Source organism: Eptatretus burgeri, chromosome 9 (assembly GCF_056783735.1).
Source record: "Eptatretus burgeri isolate ZD-2024b chromosome 9, Ebu_testis_v1, whole genome shotgun sequence".
Classification (NCBI taxonomy): Eukaryota; Metazoa; Chordata; class Myxini; order Myxiniformes; family Myxinidae; genus Eptatretus; species Eptatretus burgeri.
In genome coordinates, this window is record NC_140969.1 from 27,456,952 (window position 1) to 27,477,525 (window position 20,574).

General features: G+C 43.4%; 1 protein-coding gene across 2 annotated transcripts in view; it reads right to left on the reverse strand.

Moving 5' to 3' along the window:
- LOC147019775 (uncharacterized) overlaps positions 1 to 20,252 on the reverse strand; it is a 57,380-nt gene extending 37,128 nt beyond the window's left edge. The window contains exons 1-3 of one of the 2 annotated variants that reach the window (XM_085894478.1): positions 19,985 to 20,252; positions 8,154 to 8,617; positions 2,017 to 2,117 (exon numbers count right to left, since the gene is read on the reverse strand). In XM_085894478.1, coding sequence (XP_085750604.1) covers positions 2,017 to 2,117; positions 8,154 to 8,573 — 521 coding nt within the window. In that variant the 5' untranslated portion in view covers positions 8,574 to 8,617; positions 19,985 to 20,252. The remainder of the gene's footprint in view (positions 1 to 2,016; positions 2,118 to 8,153; positions 8,618 to 19,984) is intronic. The other variant, XM_085894479.1, reaches the window with a different exon arrangement.
- Between the last annotated feature and the right edge of the window lie 322 nt (positions 20,253 to 20,574).

The following is a 20,574-nucleotide window of genomic DNA, read 5'->3' on the forward strand; positions in this document are numbered from 1 at the left end:
TATGGATGCAACGGACGCACAGTTGGACACGGTCTCCTTCACTGGGAACGTGGAGAGAAGGGAAGATAGTACAACCCCTCTTCTGGCTTCCTCATTCATTCTTCCTTCCCCTCCGTCTCTCTAGGTCAAACAAGAAGCCCTTCTCAACTCATTCTTTCGTATCCTAAACCCAAGCGTAAATTCAGGAAGTTACCTTTACTCCTTTGTTCCTCTTTTACTCTCATGTGTTTAATCACCTTCCCAAGCCTGTAATAAAGGAAGTCAACCACTCAAGTCAACTCGCCCAAACCAACTTCCACATTCTCTGCAATCGTATTCTTCCCTCCAGGTCTTCAAGACAGCTGTTCACGACTGTCTCAGATCGTCCCCAATCCAAACCCGTGAACTTTTCTACCCTAGTTACCCACAAGTTTCCCTCCTGAGAGTTTCCTTCTGGATCCATCTTGTCAACCCCCTACATGCTCTCCTGCCCACCCCCCATTACTCCCCACACCGAGTTTGTCAGTCTCACTCCACCTTGGCTTTCAACTCTGCTGTTGGTGTTTCCCGCTCTCTTTCAAATGTTCCTTTTGTCCTGTTGTGTCTTGATCCATTCAGTGTGCTCGCACGAGCTCTTCCACAAGCCCAGACTATGTGCACAAAAAATCCCACCCAACCACTCAAGTGAACTCGCCCCAAGCACAACCACTCAAGTCAACTCGCCCCGAGCCCAACCACTCAAGTGAACTCACGTCAAGCCCAACCACTCAAGTGAACCCGCCCGAGCCCAACCACTCAAGTGAACTCACGCCAAGCCCAACCACTCAAGTGAACTCGCCCCAAATCCAACCACTCAAGTGAACCCGCCCCAAGCCCAACCACTCAAGTGAACCCGCCCCAAGCCCAACCACTCAAGTGAACTCACGCCGAGCCCAACCACTCAAGTGAACCCACTCCGAGCCCAACCAATCAAGTGAACTCGCCCCAAGCCCAAGCACTCAAGTGAACTCGCCCCAAGCCCAAGCACTCAAGTGAACTCGCCCCAAGCCCAAGCACTCAAGTGAACTCACCCCAAGCCCAAGCACTCAAGTGAACCCGCCCCAAGCCCAAGCACTCAAGTGAACCCGCCCCAAGCCCAAGCACTCAAGTGAACCCGCCCCGAGCCCAACCACTCAAGTGAACTCACGCCAAGCCCAAGCACTCAAGTGAACTCGCCCCAAGCCCAAGCACTCAAGTGAACTCGCCCCAAGCCCAAGCACTCAAGTGAACTCGCCCCAAGCCCAAGCACTCAAGTGAACTCGCCCCAAGCCCAAGCACTCAAGTGAACCCGCCCCAAGCCCAAGCACTCAAGTGAACCCACCCCGAGCCCAACCACTCAAGTGAACTCACGCCAAGCCCAACCACTCAAGTGAACTCGCCCCAAGCCCAAGCACTCAAGTGAACTCGCCCCAAACCCAAGCACTCAAGTGAACCCGCCCCAAGCCCAAGCATTCAAGTGAACCCACCCCGAGCCCAACCACTCAAGTGAACTCACGCCAAGCCCAACCACTCAAGTGAACTCGCCCCAAGCCCAACCACTCAAGTGAACCCGCCCCAAGCCCAACCACTCAAGTCGACTCGCCCCGAGCCCAAGCACTCAAGTCAACTCATCCTCACATATCTTTGATAAGTTTATTTTACATTTCTTGCAAGCAAATGTATAATTAATTAATTATTTGCGAGATATTGGAAATATGTTAACATTCGAGATGATGACGCATCCAACTCAAACACAGTTTATAAAGCCAAGAGTTTAGTATTTCGTATTGACATAGCAACCGCTCATAACGCTTCAGTAACTTGTGTTCGATTTCGCAGTCACCAATAATGCTTGCACAAAGCAAACATGAACTGATGTTTCTTGCATTGGTAGGAGATCGTATCTCGGCAAAATTGGCCACTCAAAGTCACATTAACCAAAAGGTATCTTCATTCCTTACTCAGGAACATAAAAGGTAAAAATGCAACAAATGCCAAGCATCCTTTAAAGGCACTTACTTGTTGAATTCGTAAATGTCTGTAATGTTGCCAAACAGCATTTGAATTTGACCTGGGTTCAACTGTAACGCTGGAGTCTCAATAATTCCGACGTAGTAGCCCTGAATAAAAATAAGGAAACAAAACCATTATCTTCATTTCATTTGTCTGCCACGTCATGAATTAGTCGAGGTGATAAAACAGATGGAAAAGCTCGATATGTCACTCATGCCATGTTCAAGATTGACAAAATACGATGAAGCACACGCTCCCTGCAATACAAGCATCCCGGAATATCAAAGCTGCAACTCCTCGACGACGCCCCAAAACAATTGAGACATTGCTCAATCAGAAACATCAATGTGGAGGAGGTACACTGGGCAAAACTTCAGTTAAATATATATATATATATATATATTTTTTTAACATCTTGCTCATGTCAAATTCAGCACAGAGAAATTTCAGGATAAGTATGACGCGTTAGCAAGTCTTGCCGTAGCGTGTTATGTTGACGTCTCGCAGTTTTAGCAGGTGGAAGCGCCAAGCCTCGCAAACTGGAGCGCAAAAAAAGTACAATCACTAGGTCCACGAAAGAATCAAATATTAGCTTGAGAACAAACACCAAATACAGTACTCTCAAAACTATTTACACAAAGGAGGCGGAAAACCAAACTTCGGTGGCCGATGTTTCAGGATCATCAAAATCATTGCTGAAAGCACATTAAAAAAATTTTTTTTAATAAAAACGTACTTGCAGTGTAATTGGGTTAAAAGAGGGGAAATATGGAAGGGCTGGGGAGGGGGCAAGCAAGAGTAGAGGAGATGTGGTGGGGAGGCGGAGGTGTGCAGAGGAGGGGAGGAGGAGGAGAAGGAGGAGGAGATGCGATTGGGGAGGGGGAGTAAAAGATGTGGTAAGGAGGGAAAGATAGAGATGTGGTTGGGAGTGGGGAGGAGGAGCGTGAGGGCGAGTGCGAGTATGAGTGCAAGAATGTGAGCATGGTGAGTGCAGTGAATGGTGTTGAAGTAGTTTGTAGTATGGACATAGAGAAGGGAGGACGAATGCCACCAGAGGAGCCACCATTGGAGATGGACCGGTTAGGATTAAGACCGGGTCAGCTCCCCACTTCCCACAGAGTTTCTAGCTCTTCCACAACCCTCGATCATGTGTACCAAAAAAATGAAAGCAAGATTCGGCTCTGGATTTGGATTTGGTCAAGCCAATGAATGAGCAGGGGGAAGAGAATGCCGAATGTTGAAGAATGCATGTGTGCAGTCCCCCAGAGCACAGTTAGGAGTAAGATGTCGTGCTCCCTCTGGGTATTGAGGAGGACCAAGAGAATTAAAAGAAGATGGCGCTGGGTGTGCGCACCTCATACCCCCCCCCCCCCAATGAGCCTTCAAAAAAGGAGGTGGCCGCCAGGTAAATTGGGGTTGGGTACATGTTTCCCACGAGCTCTATGGAAAGGAAGAGGGATGACGCAACAAACACAAATGGTGATGCCCACGAGTATTGGCGCAATGGTGTTGGAATGCTCACGAGTCTGGGAGAAATTCTATGGAAAACGCATTTGATCCTTTAATGGTGAACATCAAACAAGGAAACAGCACGTGCAATGTTATAATCTTTGATATGACTCAGCTACAGTCAGAATCGACGCTCTAACCTTAATGCCACCGAGTGTGATGAAAGTAAACATCATAGGCATCTCCTGCGATAAGGCCAAATCTCAAGGCCTGTGCTCTCACATTTGATCTCAGATCAGGTGGGTTGGTGGTTGGTGGTTGGTGCCATAAAGTTTGCAAAGAAACTTAATGTCTTTACAAACTTTACGGGAAATGATCACATTGCCTTGTACACCAAGGTGATAACATTTGGCTTATCCCGCTTGTGTCATATCCACAGCCCAATTTATTCCATCACTATACTTACTTTCTTTACACTAACTCCATTCTTGCCAATAACCCAATTAAACCAAACATACACAACCTTTCATAACAAACTTACACAGTTCCCCTCGGCAGGCATTCAAGCCCGTGTACAAACACAACTACATACTCTTTTTGAAAAATAATGTGGAAAATCAAAGGTCCACAGTCTAAATGCAGACAGACCAGGCTTACAGCACCATGCAAATGGCTCCCTGTAGGCTCTGAAATGCAGGGCTCCCTGAAGGCACTGCACCAGGATGTCAGTTTTAGTCTGATTTCTCTCCAGAGAAGAACTAATCCAGGAACAGACAGCTCAGAGCTGGGCACACTATCAAATTGAGCGACTGTGTCCTCTCCAAGTCAAGAACATCCTACCTTCCAGAGATGTCAACTATCCACATGCTACTATACTCAACTGCTTAATTGCCAGGATCTAATAGGAGCAGGCATATTCCAAACAATATGTCATTGGCCATTAATCTCAACCATGGAGAAGGAAACAAAGAACCATAACAAAATCAAAACTAGAACGGGCACTCAGTAGAGTGCATACCTTCGCCAACGCTACATTTTGCCCCCCCCCCCGCAGAAACCGTTGATTGTGAGGGTATTTAATCCCATACCACATCTGCCATCTCATATGTGTTATGATGGCTTAAAAACATTAAATTTCCTGTGTCATATCGTATATCACAAGATTGGGCATTGAATTCACAACATTTTGGCATTGGTCGCATGCAAATTGGATAAAAATCGACCGCACGATGGCAAAATAACGATTTTGACCTTTTCATTACCTCGACCTTGACCTTTGTACTCTTAATTTTGTAATTGGTATTAGAGTGTGGGGAACAGAACAGTCAACATTTTGGTGTTGGTTTCATGCAAATCGGATAAGAATTGGCCATGTTATGACTAAAACCGCACATTTTGCAATGTCGTGACCCCCCCTGACATTTGACTCCCAACCGCTAATAAGGGTTATTACGTCATTGTGTCATGTCACATATCACAAGATGGGGCATTGAATTCTGAACATTTTGGCATTAGTTGCATGCAAATTGGATACAAATTGACCGTGCTATGGTAAAAGACGATTTTGACCTTTTCATGACCTTAACCCCATCGCTCCCAAAATTTAATCAAATGGTCCTCGGATAATAACCAATCATCCCACCAAATTTGCTGCGATTCAGTTCAATACTTTTGGAGTTATGCGAATAACAAACAAACAAACAAACACACATATTCACAAATAAATAAATAAATACACAGCGATCAAAACATAACCTTCGCAACAAAGTTTGCGAAGGTAATAAAATAAAAGATAAAATAAAATATTTAAAAGTAATAATATGAGATCGATAAAAAAAAATTAATGAATCCCAAAATATCTAAATGGAATTGGAATATTGAGATTAATAAACTTAAACAAAACAAATAAAGAGAGAGTTGAAGATGAAATGAGTAACTAACTAGATATTGTAAGAAAACAAAATGAAGTAGAAATAGAAAATCCCCAAACCCAGTAAGATCGAGCATTGAAGCACAAAATGAATGTAATAATACGATGTACACAGGTCCACCGATTGGTGATTGGGTTAATCTCTGTCCTGACATGAACAGAACAGCAAGTGAGGAATATTTAAAAGATGACAATGTGGCCAATTCAACAGTACTAAAGGGAAACCAAACTCCAAAACCTGAGAATTACAGTACTTACAAGTTTTATTTCTAAATAAACCATAACGACTGCTATTCAGTGTCCCAGATTGGCGATGATAACCACGTGACGTAATTATGCATATTTTTAATATAATAGAGGAAATGCTTATGTGGCTATATACGTACAGTAAACCTTTAAATATTGTGCAGTTACATTCTTGGAAAATGCTGTGATATCATCAAAGTCCGATGGGGATAAAGGGGGTTAGGTTCCTGCACTTCGAGAAAATATAGTATGGAGGAAGGTGGGCAGCAGCCAAAAAGAAACATCACAATTGAAAGGAGAACAAAGTCGTTGGTGCACCTTCGCAAATCCCCACGCTTCCCACCAAAAGCAGAGTTGAAAGATGGCAAAAAGTTCCACGAGTATGGATCGAATATCAAATTTGGAGTTAAAATTTTTTCCCCATTTTGCCCTGTGAAATAAACCGGCGGTAAAATCCCCCCCCCCCCAAAAAAAATCCTTACGTATTTCACATGTCCCCCAATGTTGATTGCATATGCAAAGTTTCATTTAAAAATGTGCCCAAAATTGCATTTTTCAGTGTTAGACCTTTTGACCCGACCTTAGGGGGAAGGGCCAAAATGACATAGTTCTTGCACCTTCATGCCATGTGGTGATCATAACTACCAAGCTTGGTGAATTTCTGCTCCACCGTTTAGGAGATAGCATGATGGACAGACAGACAGACAAAGCCAATGAAAATAACCCCCCCCCCCAGATTTTTTCAAAAAGCACGGTGATAATGAACATGTCACATAACTATGACTCGCCTTTATGGTGAAGTCATGGAGTCACCTGCTGCGTTAAGGCAGATCAACCGTTCAGAAACAGATTAAACATGCCCCCTCCCTTGTGTAATGTGTCTAAAACCCACACCATTCCTCCCCAATTAATCTCTTAAACAGTTTCCCTTCGTAATCTGTCAATGTTCCTTTTATAAACCACTCCGCAGCTTCATAAAGCAGCGAATATATAAAATAAAACAAATTACTTTTGCCCATCGTCATATGTTTCATGTAAACGCTCCGTTATTAACGGTGCGTGAGGAACAACAAAAGGCTGGTGCTGCGAGATATCCATCATGACTTAGCTCAAAAACTGCAAATGGTTGACATTAAACCTCACGATAACTAAGCTGATACACAAGGAAGCTGCCCGCCATTGGTCAAAACCGCAATATTTAAGGATTTACTGTATAGTGTGTGTGATATATATATATATATATATATATATATATATATATATATATATATATATATATATATATATATATATATATATATATATATATATATATATATATATATATATATATATATCTTCTTCTTCTTTCGGCTGCTCCCGTTAGGGGTCGCCACAGCGGATCATCCGTATGATCCGCATAGTGATTTGGCACATGTTTTACGCCGGATGCTCTTCCTGACGCAACCCTGGTCACCTCTTACGAGGCAGGGATATGGTACACCTATTTTAACCGGGGTATACACCGGCCCAATATACTGGTACTCATTTCGCCGACCTCGGAAGGATGACAGGCTGAGTCAACCCCCTGGTGTATTAATTCAGTGGCCCAACAGGGCTTGAACTCAGGACCTTTTGGATCCCAAACCACTGCCCTAACCACTGCGCCAACACCAGGCTCATATATATATATATATATATATATATATATATATATATATATATATATATATATATATATATATATATATATATATATATATATATATATATATATATATATATATATATATATATATATATATATATATATATAGAAAGACCTATGCACATCTCTCACCTGTGAATGGAGGGAATAGCCAATCAGCTCTCACCTAATCAACGAAACCCAGGTGACTCTTTTGATGTTTGCACATGGTACGTGCTTGGGAGCCTCGTTGGTATGCATTGCTGTCTACGCTATCGCTGATGATTCGCCAATGAGTGATGAAACCGGTCCAGTAACTGAGGGGGTGTATAGCATTTGGATTCTCATGTGTGTACGATGTGTGAACGTCTTTATAATTGTTGAGAAACTCTGGGAATGGTTCGAAACAGCGTAGCACTTATCTTTTGTAAGTCTTCTTCTTGGGTTGCTTTACACAGCTTCTTTAGCTGGAGGAGTGTGGGAGGGGTCTATAACATATATATATATATATATATATATATATATATATATATATATATATATATATATATATATATATATATATATATATATATATATATAAATATAATCACACTTCCTGGCAGTTGGGCTAAGATGGGAATTCCCACACGCAGCGACCTCTGGGCGGGAGTGCCGATGCCAGTTTTACTATTACAAGACATATCTCTCTTTAGAGAGAGTCGTAAGGTTACATTTATGTTTGTTTTCCAGACAAGGAGATACAATTAAAATAGACATGATAACAATAATAAAAAACAACTCAAGTTTTTAAATTTTAATTCAGTTTTCCCCAAATCGAAAATGTGAAAGAAGCATAAATGCAACTGTTACCTGAATGATGCTGAGTACGTCCCTCACATAGGTGTGCTCTGTATCAAGAATTTCAATCACCACACGGTCAATATGCGATAATTGAGGGCTTTGAGATACCAGCGACTGTATAGCAATGGGAAATTGAGAGTTCAAAGAGACGCATCTTCCTCCAGGAGCACGTTTCTTTCGCCATCTTGTGACTTCATCTCTCCGCCGTTTAACGCTCGCTTTCGACAAACCGTGCTCATAAGTCATGCCATTCCATGCATGACTCTCTGCTTTGTGGTTTCCATGAGCCTGGTGTGGATATGAATCGCTTGCGAATGCTGGTTCCAGTCTGGTCATGTCATTTGGTCCCCACTGTGACTTGTGATCTGCTGCATCTCCTTGGGCAGGTTGTACATTTGTGAGATGTGCAGTGTGATGATGCGACATCATGATCCTATTTTCAGATATAGCATCGATTTATGGAGGCGCAACATCTGTGGAATAGGAAGGAGAGGAGTAATGTTACATGTCAAGTTTTCCAAGTGCACGCACAGGCACACACACACATTCTAGGCCACCTTCAAAATAAGCATTTTTAGATCCTCGTGGAAGATCTCTAAGTCTTACTCACGTTGTTGCTCTTCATCTTCTTCTTGTGGACTTTTTTTTTGTTTCACAGCCTACAGTTTTCATCGAAACTTCCTGAAACTTGGCATATATATATATATATATATATATATATATATATATATATATATATATATATATATATATATATATATATATATATATATATATATATATATATATATATGTAAAAATACCCTGCGCAGACAGTAACGATCTCCGATTTTGAAAATTCCTCCGAGAAAAAAACGTTATAACCTCAAAATATCTCCGCTAATGGAAATCGCCAAAAAGATTATCTCCGAAACTCGGCAAGCTTTTTGAATTCTGTTTGCGGGAATTGAACAGGGCATTAGCAGAGACTAATTACTGCACATATGATACATCATTATGACGTCATATCAATTTTTATGACGTCATTCCTATTTTTTGACATTTTTTGTTTCACAACCCAGAGTTTTCATCGGATCTTCGTGAAACTTGCCATGTATATGCAGAAAGCCCACGCGCAGGCAGTAACCATCTCCGATTTTGGAAATTCTTCCTAGAAAAAAAAAGTTGACGTCATAATATCGCCGCTAATGGAAATCACCTATACCATTATCTCCGAAACTAGGCAAGCTGTTTGAATTTTGTTTGCGGGAATCAAGCCGGGCATTAGCACAGATCATTTATCGCAAACCTGATACATCACAATGACGTCATATTCGTTTTTATGACGTCATTATTCAGAGGATGAGGATCTTAACTTGTTATTGTCAAATTGGCATATTTTGATAAATAAAAGGTGTTATAATGATAATGTTTTATTAAAGAAACAAAAATGAATTGTATTTTACAATATTAATGAATCAAATTTCAATATTTGGTTTGACCATATTTTTCATGTAAAAGAGCAGATATCCATTTTTGAATGATTTCCTGCAATCTTTGGAGAAATTCAATTGAGATGTTGTTGCATGCATTCTGCAATGTCTTCCATATTTTGATTTTGATTATTTTTCAAATATGGCATTATGACATGGCATGGCATGACGTTAAATGACATGGCATTCAAATAACAATACAGACACAACTAGAACGACACTCGGTGGAGCGCATACCTCCACAAGGCGGAACAGTTTACGTTTGGTATCCCACTGATAGGTCGGATCTGAATCCGGACCTTAACCAAAATTTAATTAGCTTGTTCTTGTCATTTAACAAACTCATCCACCTAGTTTTGTCATAGCTCTTACATAACTTTTTTGAGATGTCATGCTATATATCATTTTTTTGGCCCTATCTCAATGGTGAATAATCGCTTAAAAATTCTCGTATCCAGACTTGGATCTTCAACAAAATCTAATCAGTTCGTCCTCGTCACACACCAAACCTGTTCACCAAATTTCATCCAAATCCATTCACAACTTTTTGAGATATCTTGTACACAGACAAACAAACAGACAGACAGGGGTGAAAACATAACCTCCATCCGCCTTTGGTGGCAGAGGTAGTGAGACCTGAAAAGTTAAATATAGAAGAGGAATTGGAAGTCCAAAGAAACTCAGCAACACAGAGGAGCAATATTTAAATACAAGTTCCTTAAGAAATAGAAAAAAATCAATCAAGTGCTAAACTAACGACACAGACATCAGGGGTTCAAGTGGACTCATCAGCTGTGAGTCGGTCTCTTATCGAAACTGGTCTCCAGGGGTGAGTCCATAGCAAAAAACCCTTTCTGTGTAAAGGTAACAAAGCTAAGAGACTAAAATATGTCCAAGAATATCAGAGTCGGGATGCTTATCAGAGGGGAAAGATACTTTGGAGTGGAAAATCAAAGTTTTAAATTTTTGGAACAAGAAGAAGGTGGTCTGTCAGAAGGAGGGTTGGTGGGAAGTACAAGGATATGCGTCTCCATTTACTGTGAAACATGGTGGAAGCTTCAGAAGTTCAGAAGAACTTGAAATTCATGCAGATAAATTAAAAAATAAAAATAATTAAATTTGAGTAAACATATATAAACCAGACGATTTTTCAATCCAAAAACAAAGAAATGTGTTCATCTCACGATGTTGAAGGATCTACTCTACCAAAAACAATTTTCTTACTCAGAAAGTTTTTTATTTTTCTCGCCACAGGAAAAAGTTTTCTCATAGTTTCCTTGTTCCAACAAAACTTTTCATATTTTAAGAAAATGTTTTATTAAAAAAAATAAGAAAAAAAATCTTTGGCAGCATACGAGGGAGCAATTAGAGGTTTTTTTAATTATTAATGTCATAAAGACATGAAAACTGCCTTTGTGTACAAGGAATAAAATAAGCATGTTATTAAATCGAGAAATGGAAAGAGTCGTTGCTGCTGAAGAACAGAGTTGCCATGTTGTGACAATATACATGCCTTGCTGCTTTTTTATTTTGCCCATACAGGTAGAGCAGCTCCACATCCGGTTATTGCCCTCTATCTTATCTATCCTCTTCCAAACTTCCTTCTTCTCCCCAACTGCCTTCGCTACTTCTTCCGTCCACCATAGCTGATTTCTGACCAAATTGGCGATGTAACCTTTTCTGATGTACTTCCACACAAAACTTCTGAAATTCCCCTAAATGCCTCTCCGTACTTCTTCCACTCCTCTTCCAAACCTCTGGCTTCTTTGCCAAGTTCCTCATACCTGGCCCTCAAGAACGATGTTGTCCCTGCACTTCCTCCACCTAATAATCTTCCGACCCCTGGTCTTAACTTCCCTCCTTTTCTTCATTGTGCTGGGCAGTGTGACATGCTTTCCCACCACTGCCTTACAATCCTTAATCCTCCACAACTGTCACTTCCTCACTACCATGAAATCCAGTTCCACTCATGCAAGTAATTTTGTGGCTGTCCTTCTTCTGAAAGAATGAACCAACTATAGATACCCATTTCTTAACACCTGCTCCACCAGCTCCTGACCCTCTCTATTTCTCGTTCCCCAACCAGATTTAGCAACGCATTCCTATTCACCTGGTTCCGCTACTCTCACGTGCACGTTGAAGTCCCCATGCAATACACATCATCACCAACAACTCAACCATTCCTATCATCCTCTCCAGAGCACCCCTGAACTCATGCTTCTCTGCCCCAGTCCTTCCCATTTGTGGCCCATTAACTGACATAACACAAACCATTTGCCTCCATATCACTAACCATGCCATAATTATCCATCCCTTCCATCTTTTCACCCTGACCTCATGCTTGCTGATCTCTTTCGTTATTATTATTCCTACGTCATTACTCCTTCCATCCCCTCCCACGTGCAACAGCTTGTATCCTCCTACCAACTGCCTCGCCCTGTCCTTTTTTCATTTGGTGTCCTGCACACACAACACTTCCAACCTCCTTCTCTGCATCTCTCCACCACCTCGACTCCTCTTCACTTCATTGATCCAACATTAAAACTACTCATCTGGACTATACTTCTGAACCGCTGCCCACCTGGCAGAGCAAATACCATGTTGATTAGTTTTGGATTCTCAGGTCATCAATCAACATCGCTGCCCAGGCTGACCTGCTGGACCTACAACACTAGCCTGCTGTCACCATCCTCTATGCATGCACGCATACACTCCTCTTTCACCACTCAACCACCCACCTCTTTGCTCTCATTGTCACCCTCAATGCTCAACTCTCCCCACACCAGACTCCTCTCCCCACCAGACTCATTTCTCCCTCAAACTTGACTCATTCCCCTACCTCTACCCCCTCACTCCTCCCTGTTCCTACTTCACTCCACATGTCACTCCCTCTTCCATCCTTTCCCCATCCTCCTCCTCCTCCTTCCCTCCCCCGAGTTTCCCTCCCCTTGCTTTTGTCCCGTTCTCATTAATAGTAAATACTTCTCAAGGTAAATTTTCCAAAGTAAAAAAGTAAAAAATATCTTGCAAAAAAGTTACACCACACAAACATCCATCAGGTGTAATTTACAGCATCCTCTTTATTCGGCAAATAATTCACATAGGTCATGGTAAAGTACTGGGTTACAATCTTCTGGCATTAGCTGGTGGACGATAAACATTCCACGGTGTCTTTCATGAAAAGGGTTATTGTCGGCACCTTGAACAAATTCATGCAAGTTCCAAAACATCAGGCCAAACTTCACTCAAACGTCAAACCAAGGCAGCCCAATCATTAAATAACCGTGTCAAAAACTTTCCCAGCCAACCACACAAGGTTGTGGGGGGGGGGGGTTTCCACCGTCAACATCGTCGTAACATGTACACAAACAAAAAAAATTCTTAACCCCTGAGTTTCCTTGTATATTTCATTACCGATTCCACATGCAAGGTGTCCTGGCTCAGGATGTCCACATAATAGTGGTACTGTACAATGCCAGAACAGATTGGGAAACCCCAGCAAGAGATACTTCCATTGTGAGCCTCTTGTTTGTTTGTTTGTTTTTTTCAAACAAAAAATGCCTCATTTTTGTCAACTTCAACAGATTTTTCACCCAATGGAGAACATCTGTTTGTGGACGCACAAATCTGGCATCCGTTTCAACACTTAGAATTAATGCCGTGGGCACATAGAACAGAAGTTCTGAGTGGGCATGTCCATGGTGGACGAAACATCCCATCGCAGCAACAGCATATAGTGTCAAATCTTATGGAAATAGACCAAAAATAAAACCAGAGAGTTGGTCTCAAAGCCACCCAATGCTCGCCCGTTTATACATTTATCGTTTTTAAAAGACTCGTCTAATAATATTTTTTTATAAAGCATTGCAGTGAAGTCTGATCAAAATAATTTTAAATCAATATATGTATTTTATATTGTAATCAGTAAAAAAAAATAATGTGGTAGATAAAAACATTAGAAAGGAAATAACTTGCACCAAAAACTTTAACATTTTCACGCTCACGCTCATGCTCACGCCGAGGGTATCGCTACAGCTCTCTGTTCTTCGAACAGGCGAGCTAAAAATGTTTTCACTTTACAACACTTCATAAACATGAAATGCAACATCACAACACTTCATAAACATGAAATGCAACATCACAACAAAAATGCTAATATTACCATTTGTGTGTGACCGATTCAACAGATACCATTTACAACCAAATGCATGGACCTCATATTAAACCCCAAAGAAATAAAGGACAACTACATTTCAAAATGCATTATTCATTGTGTGCTTTGCAGCCAGGTATCGGAAGGTAATTTAACAAACGCTTTGAAACGATATCGGTCTCAACGGTTTTTTTAAAGTGAACTTTAAACACCAAGCACAAAGTGCCCTCAACATAAATAAATAAATAAATAAATACGCCACAATAAATCCGAAGCGTGCGATATGCTTACATTACTATTTTGAGCCTTTCAAAGGCAAGACAAATATACCGTTACTGATTACCCGCAATCACTTGCTAATAACACTCTCTGGAAGTCAGATGGAGAAAGAAATTTAAAGGACAAATTCGTTGGTGACCTCTGCCAATAAAGGTGGACAGAGGTTATGTCTTCACTACGTTTGTCCTTCTGTCAGCAGGATATCCAAAAAAAAGTTAGGACGGATTTAGACAAAACTTGGTGGAGAGGTTGCGTGTGTGACAAGGCCAAATTGATTCGATTTTGATGAACATCTGGATGCGAGAATTTTTATTTTATTAGTATTATTTTTTTAAGTGATTCTTCACCAGTGGGATAGAAAACGCGATCTGTTCAGCCTGGCGGAGATATGCGCCCCACCGATTGCCGTTCTAGTTAATTATGCAGTCATCCATAAAACGGTGTTTGCTCTGAACCATCGTCAAGATAATTGGGTTAAATGGCATGAAAAAGGAACGCAGTAGAAAAGGTTCTTAAAGCTGTCGCATTGTCCGGCACATTTACTTGGAGTGGAGCGTTCAAATGTCCGTCGAATGTCAATAAGTGAGGAAAAATTGAAAACAAACATTTAACCGTCTGTTCTTTTTAACACCGTTTCAGTGTGCCCAAAATACGACCACCAGTTGATGAATAAACTTGCCAACAGGCAGCTTGCTTTGAGGTCTGGGTCCTGCCGCATGCGATGACGTTGATTTGACGTCTGGATCCTGCCCGACATAACAAGGTTGTTGTGAAGTCTGGATCCTACTCCACGTGACACGATCATTGTGAGATCTGGGTCATGGCACACATATCACCCATGTGTGCTGGTTGCACATACTTGATGAAGTTATTTACTCACACCGCAGTCTAAGGCCGGGTATTTGAGTACTGCGATGATCCCGAATGAGTGTACTGCATATTTGTTTGCCGGCAGAACGACTGGACAAGGGCAGCTAGATTTGCCACATTTGGCAGAGTTTTTCATATCAGGAATATATCATTCAAACTCCTGGGTCTCACTAAAAGGCCATGGTCTTTCTTGGCAAACCACATTTCACAAGTTGGCCTCCAAAGCCAGTCGCTGAATGGGCATCCTCCATCATACAAAATTCTTCCTTGGCACACCTGAACTCCTATCCATCAACAAGGCCTCCATCCGCAGCTTGATGGAGTACTGCTTTCTACTCTGGGCTGGATCCCCTGCCTCACATCTTGCTCAGCTTGATGCCGTGGAAACCAAGGCCTTCAAGATTATTGGAATCCCCCGCGATGAAACCGAGTCTATGGATCTATGACATCACCATGGCAGACAGCTCGGTGGTCTTTCCGTCTTCCACCAAGCTGTCTTCCATCAACCTCCTTCTGGTGAAACTGCCAAAATCCAGGATCACTGCTCACCTCCACTCATTTGTTCCTCTTCCCCCCACCCCCCCCCCCCACTGGTGGAATCAATTTCCAAACCCTCTTCAATCTCATTCTTCCCTCCAGGTCTTCAAGACAGTTGTTCGCCACAATCTCAAATCGTTTCCAATCCAAAACTACCTCCGTTAATGTTTTCTACCTTCATTAACCTCACCCAAATTTCTCCTCCTTCAAATTTTCCAGTTTCCCCTCCGTGGAGTTTTATTTTGGATCCATCTTGTGCACCCCATGCAACCTCTGTAGCCATCCTGTCCACCCAATGCACACACGTTTTGCGTCCTGTTTTTGTCTGTTACGTCCTGATCCATTAAGTGTACCAGCTCTACAATGAGCCTCGATTATGTATCCAAAAAAATATCTCAGATGAGTTTAACGTTGAGTTCACAAGGAAAGAAAAAAAAATGAAATGAAAATGAGTGCAGGACTATATTTACTCATACCATGTTGGTGCCCTCTGGGGTGGTAATGGATCAAAACAAGATGGTGAGCCAGAACGTCAATTTGAGCGCGTTGTAGTTTGAAGTGCCATTAGGTATGCCTACTCGTCGCTTCGCTCACGGGTTTAATCAAATGACAGCAGGTTGTACTTCACAACCATATCACATGCATCTCGATGAATCTATGCCTGGTGTTGGCTTAATGGTTCAGGTGGTGGGCTTTGGATCCTAGGGTCCTAAGTTCAAATCCAACTCAACTGTTGAATTAATACCAGGTGGGGTTAACTCGGCCCATCATCCTTCCGAGGTCGGCAAATTGAGTGCCAGCATGCTGGTATCCTGTGTCGGAGTAGTGACCCGTCCAGGATCGTGTCCAAGAGCCAAAGAGACTGCTTAAGCAGCACCAACGTTCTGCACAGAGTATGGTCCCAATCTCCTCCTCCTCTATGAATCTCAATGAGGATGTAAAATGAAGTGAAGAATGCAAAAATGGATCTTTTACAACACGTTGTTTTTGTTGCTGCTGCCGCCGCCGTGGCTGTTGGTGTTTATTTGCTCCTTCAGTGTCCTTTTTTAAAACAGGTATATTAATGATGAAATGGACATTCATTTTTGCTCCAAGTAAATTGATTATTAGTTTCCCAAACAGTTACATGCTCACTATTCAACAACAGCAAGAACTGCCACATTAAAGCTCGAGGTCCAACTTCTTATATTCACGTGATGGAAGGACAGACGGACGGATGGACAGATGGCTCTCCTTTTAGTAAAAGATGCTGCATGAAGCAAAATGAAGACTGGCTCGATTGCCTACGAAGGTACCATACTGCAGTAAATTTATGAAGCAACACTTAAAATTAGAGGAGATTCCAGACTTGTATCAAATTTATTTGTTTTAAACAGGAACCAAAGGCTGATGGAGGAGTTTTTATTCTCTACAAGGTACAGGTGATAGAGGGTATGAACTGACAGGACGGTAATTAAACGGGAAACGCTGGACACAACAAACAAGGGAATGAATGACCAGTAAAAGAGGAAGATGGAAGGAAACAGAGTAACCTGAGAGTAATAGGGTTGGATTAAGGTTTGATGCAGGTTATAAAGATACAGGGTAATGATGGGGATGACATGAGATGGTGGTGCACAACATACTTGCAGCCGTCGAGGGAATAATGGGATAACCTAACCTCTGGGAAGCGACCTGTGTGAGGAATCTAGAATAGGTAGATGTGATACTGGAGTGCCAGCACATAGGAGAGAGCAGTAATCCATTGAGCTATGGACAAAGGCCTTATAGACTGAGAGTACTGATTTCAAAGAAAGACTAGGATGGATGTGGGATGCCCAGTCTCAGGCTGGCTTTGGAGGCCAGATTTGATGTATTTCAGTCCAGGAGAGGTAATGGCTGCTGATGAGACCTACAAGTTCAAAAGACAACCTCTTCCAGTGATCATCCTTGTACCACATACTAGGATAACACATTAAGAGCCATCGGTGCAATTTTGCACGGATTTCAAAGACATTAGGAGATGACAAACAAGTCAACACAGTATCTGCAATTTGAAACCTCGGAAACGAATTAAACATTCCAAATAACTTGCTCCATGGGTTCAGATGGGAACACCAAACTATCTGTCCCAGTATATTGATGCGATTCATTCCAGGCATCACACAAACTATGACTAACCATAACCGCACAAAGCTGTTAGTAATTAAAGTTTGTGCACAATTATATGCTGCGGAACTGCTGTGCAAAGTGCGTTATAATGCGTCTTCTCGAACTGGCCTCTTGTATACACATCGATTGCCATTTTGAGTTTGTCAATCCTGACCGAGTCCAACTCAATGCATGGCACAAAAACAAGGAAAGAAACCGTTAGACGTTTGTTCGAAAGAACGACAGGCGACAGTGCCCTGAAGTGCATCTCAGCATTTTAAAGCCTATTTGAGAGATCGTTTTAAATCCAGTACACCTATATTTATACCAAGCTTCACCAAAGTGCATATTGTAGTCATTTTCCTCGCCAGTTACATTTTAAACCTTCAGAGGTATTCGATGCAATTTCATCACTACGCGCTTCAATTTGGGCTTTGGGTCAATTGCGCAAGCACCAAATTTGGCTGCAATTAGCTTTAGCAACGTTTTTCTTTGACCAAACTGCCAGTAAACCACCGCTCTTATGTGAGAAGCACACTGGGTCATTAAAAACAAACTAATGAATACAAATACAACTACAAGGGCATTCGGTAGAGAGCATTCATCCACCGCACAATGCCTGATTCAGTAGAACATATTATGGGCCCTGAGAAATTTTTGAAACATCATGTGGTATATATCGTTTTTGGCCCTTTATCTCAATGGTGAAGAATGGGGGGGGAGATGGAAAGGACAACGGAGAGGAGAGGGGGGAGACAAGGGGGGTTAGGGTTGGATGATCAAAGATCCACCTCCTGATCCTTACCGAAGAAATCCACTCCCTCCATCCTCCCCTTAAGAGATCCACTCCCTCCTCCCTCCCCTGAAGAGATCCACTCCCTCCCCCTCCCCTTAAGAGATCCACTCCCTCCCCCTCCCCTTAAGAGATCCACTCCCTCCTCCCTCCCCTTAAGAGATCCACTCCCTCCATCCTCCCCTTAAGAGATCCACTCCCTCCATCCTCCCCTTAAGAGATCCACTCCCTGCCCCCTCCCCTTAAGAGATCCACTCCCTGCCCCCTCCCCTTAAGAGATCCACTCCCTCCTCCCTCTCCCTCCCTTTAAGAGATCCACTCCCTCCCCCACCCCTTAAGAGATCCACTCCCTCCCCCACCCCTTAAGAGATCCACTCCCTCCCCTCCCCCTCCCCTTAAGAGATCCACTCCCTCCCCCCTCCCCTTAAGAGATCCACTCCCTCCTCTCTCCCCTTAAGAGATCCACTCCCTCCTCCTCCCCTTAAGAGATCCACTCCCTCCTCCCTCCCCCTCCCCTTAAGAGATCCACTCCCTCCTCCCTCCCCCTCCCCTTAAGAGATCCACTCCCTCCTCCCTCCCCCTCCCCTTAAGAGATCCACTCCCTCCTCCCTCCCCCTCCCCTTAAGAGATCCACTCCCTCCTCCCTCCCCCTCCCCTTAAGAGATCCACTCCCTCCTCCCTCCCCCTCCCCTAAAGAGATGCACTCCCTCCTCCCTCCCCCTCCCCTAAAGAGATGCACTCCCTCCCCTCCCCTTCCCCTTAAGAGATCCACTCCCTCCTCCCTCCCCCTCCCTTTAAGAGATCCACTCCCTCCCCCTCCCCTTAAGAGATCCACTCCCTCCCCCACCCCTTAAGAGATCCACTCCCTCCTCCCCCTCCCCTTAAGAGATCCACTCCCTCCTCCCTCCCACCTCCCCTTAAGAGATCCACTCCCTCCTCCCTCCCCCTCCCCTTAAGAGATCCACTCCCTCCTCCCTCCCCCTCCCCTTAAGAGATCCACTCCCTCCCCACTCCCCTTAAGAGATCCACTCCCTCCCCCTCCCCTTAAGAGATCCACTCCCTCCCCCCTCCCATCTCCCCTTAAGAGATCCACTCCTTCCTCCCTCCCCCTCCCCTTAAAAGATGCACTCCCTCCCTCCCCTTAAGAGATCCACTCCCTCCTCCTCCCCTTAAGAGATCCACACCCTCCTCCCTCCCCCTCCCCTTAAGAGATCCACTCCCTCCTCCCTCCCATCTCCCCTTAAGAGATCCACTCCTTCCTCCCTCCCCCTCCCCTTAAGAGATGCACTCCCTCCCCTCCCCTTAAGAGATCCACTCCCTCCTTCCTCCCCTCCCCTTAAGAGATCCACTCCCTCCCCTCCCCTCCCCTTAAGAGATCCACTCCCTCCTCCCTCCCCTCCCCTTAAGAGATCCACTCCCTCCTCCCTCCCCTCCCCTTAAGAGATCCACTCCCTCCTCCCTCCCCCTCCCCTTAAGAGATCCACTCCCTCCTTCCTCCCCTCCCCTTAAGAGATCCACTCCCTCCTCCCTCCCCCTCCCCTTAAGAGATTCACTCCACTCAAAAATAACAATCCACGATTACGAACAGAGATCCGAGTGAACTTACCCCGAGATTGCCGGCAAAACACCATTGAACTGTCGAGCCGCAAATCACAGGCCGAACGTGCGGAACCCGCTCAGTGTTTGAGTCAACACCGGAAAACGTAATCAGCCGAAACTCCACACGAACACACGAACACTCGCAGCGACGACGTGTGGAACCAAAACAACGTCTTCACCTGCGCAGCAACACCTGGGGGAAGCGAGACCGAAACCGGTAATGAGTGAAGAGTCGGGCTGTTCCGGGAGCGAGGAAGGAGGCGGAGCCATGCTGTGGAGAAAGGAAGGAGGCGGAGCCATGCTGTGGAGAAAGGAAGGAGGCGGAGCCATGCTGTGGAGAAAGTGAGGTAGGTGTGTGTGTGTGTGTGTGTGTAGGTGTGTGTGTGTAGGTGTGTGTGTGTGTGTGTGTGTGTGTGTGTGTGTGTGTGTGTGTGTGTGTGTGTGTGTGTGTGTGTGTGTGTGTGTGTGTGTGTGTGTGTATATAATATGTGTGGATATAATATGTATAATATAATATGTGTGTATATAATTAATATATATAATATGTATAATATGTGTGGATATAATATGTGTGTATATAATATGTGTGGATATAAT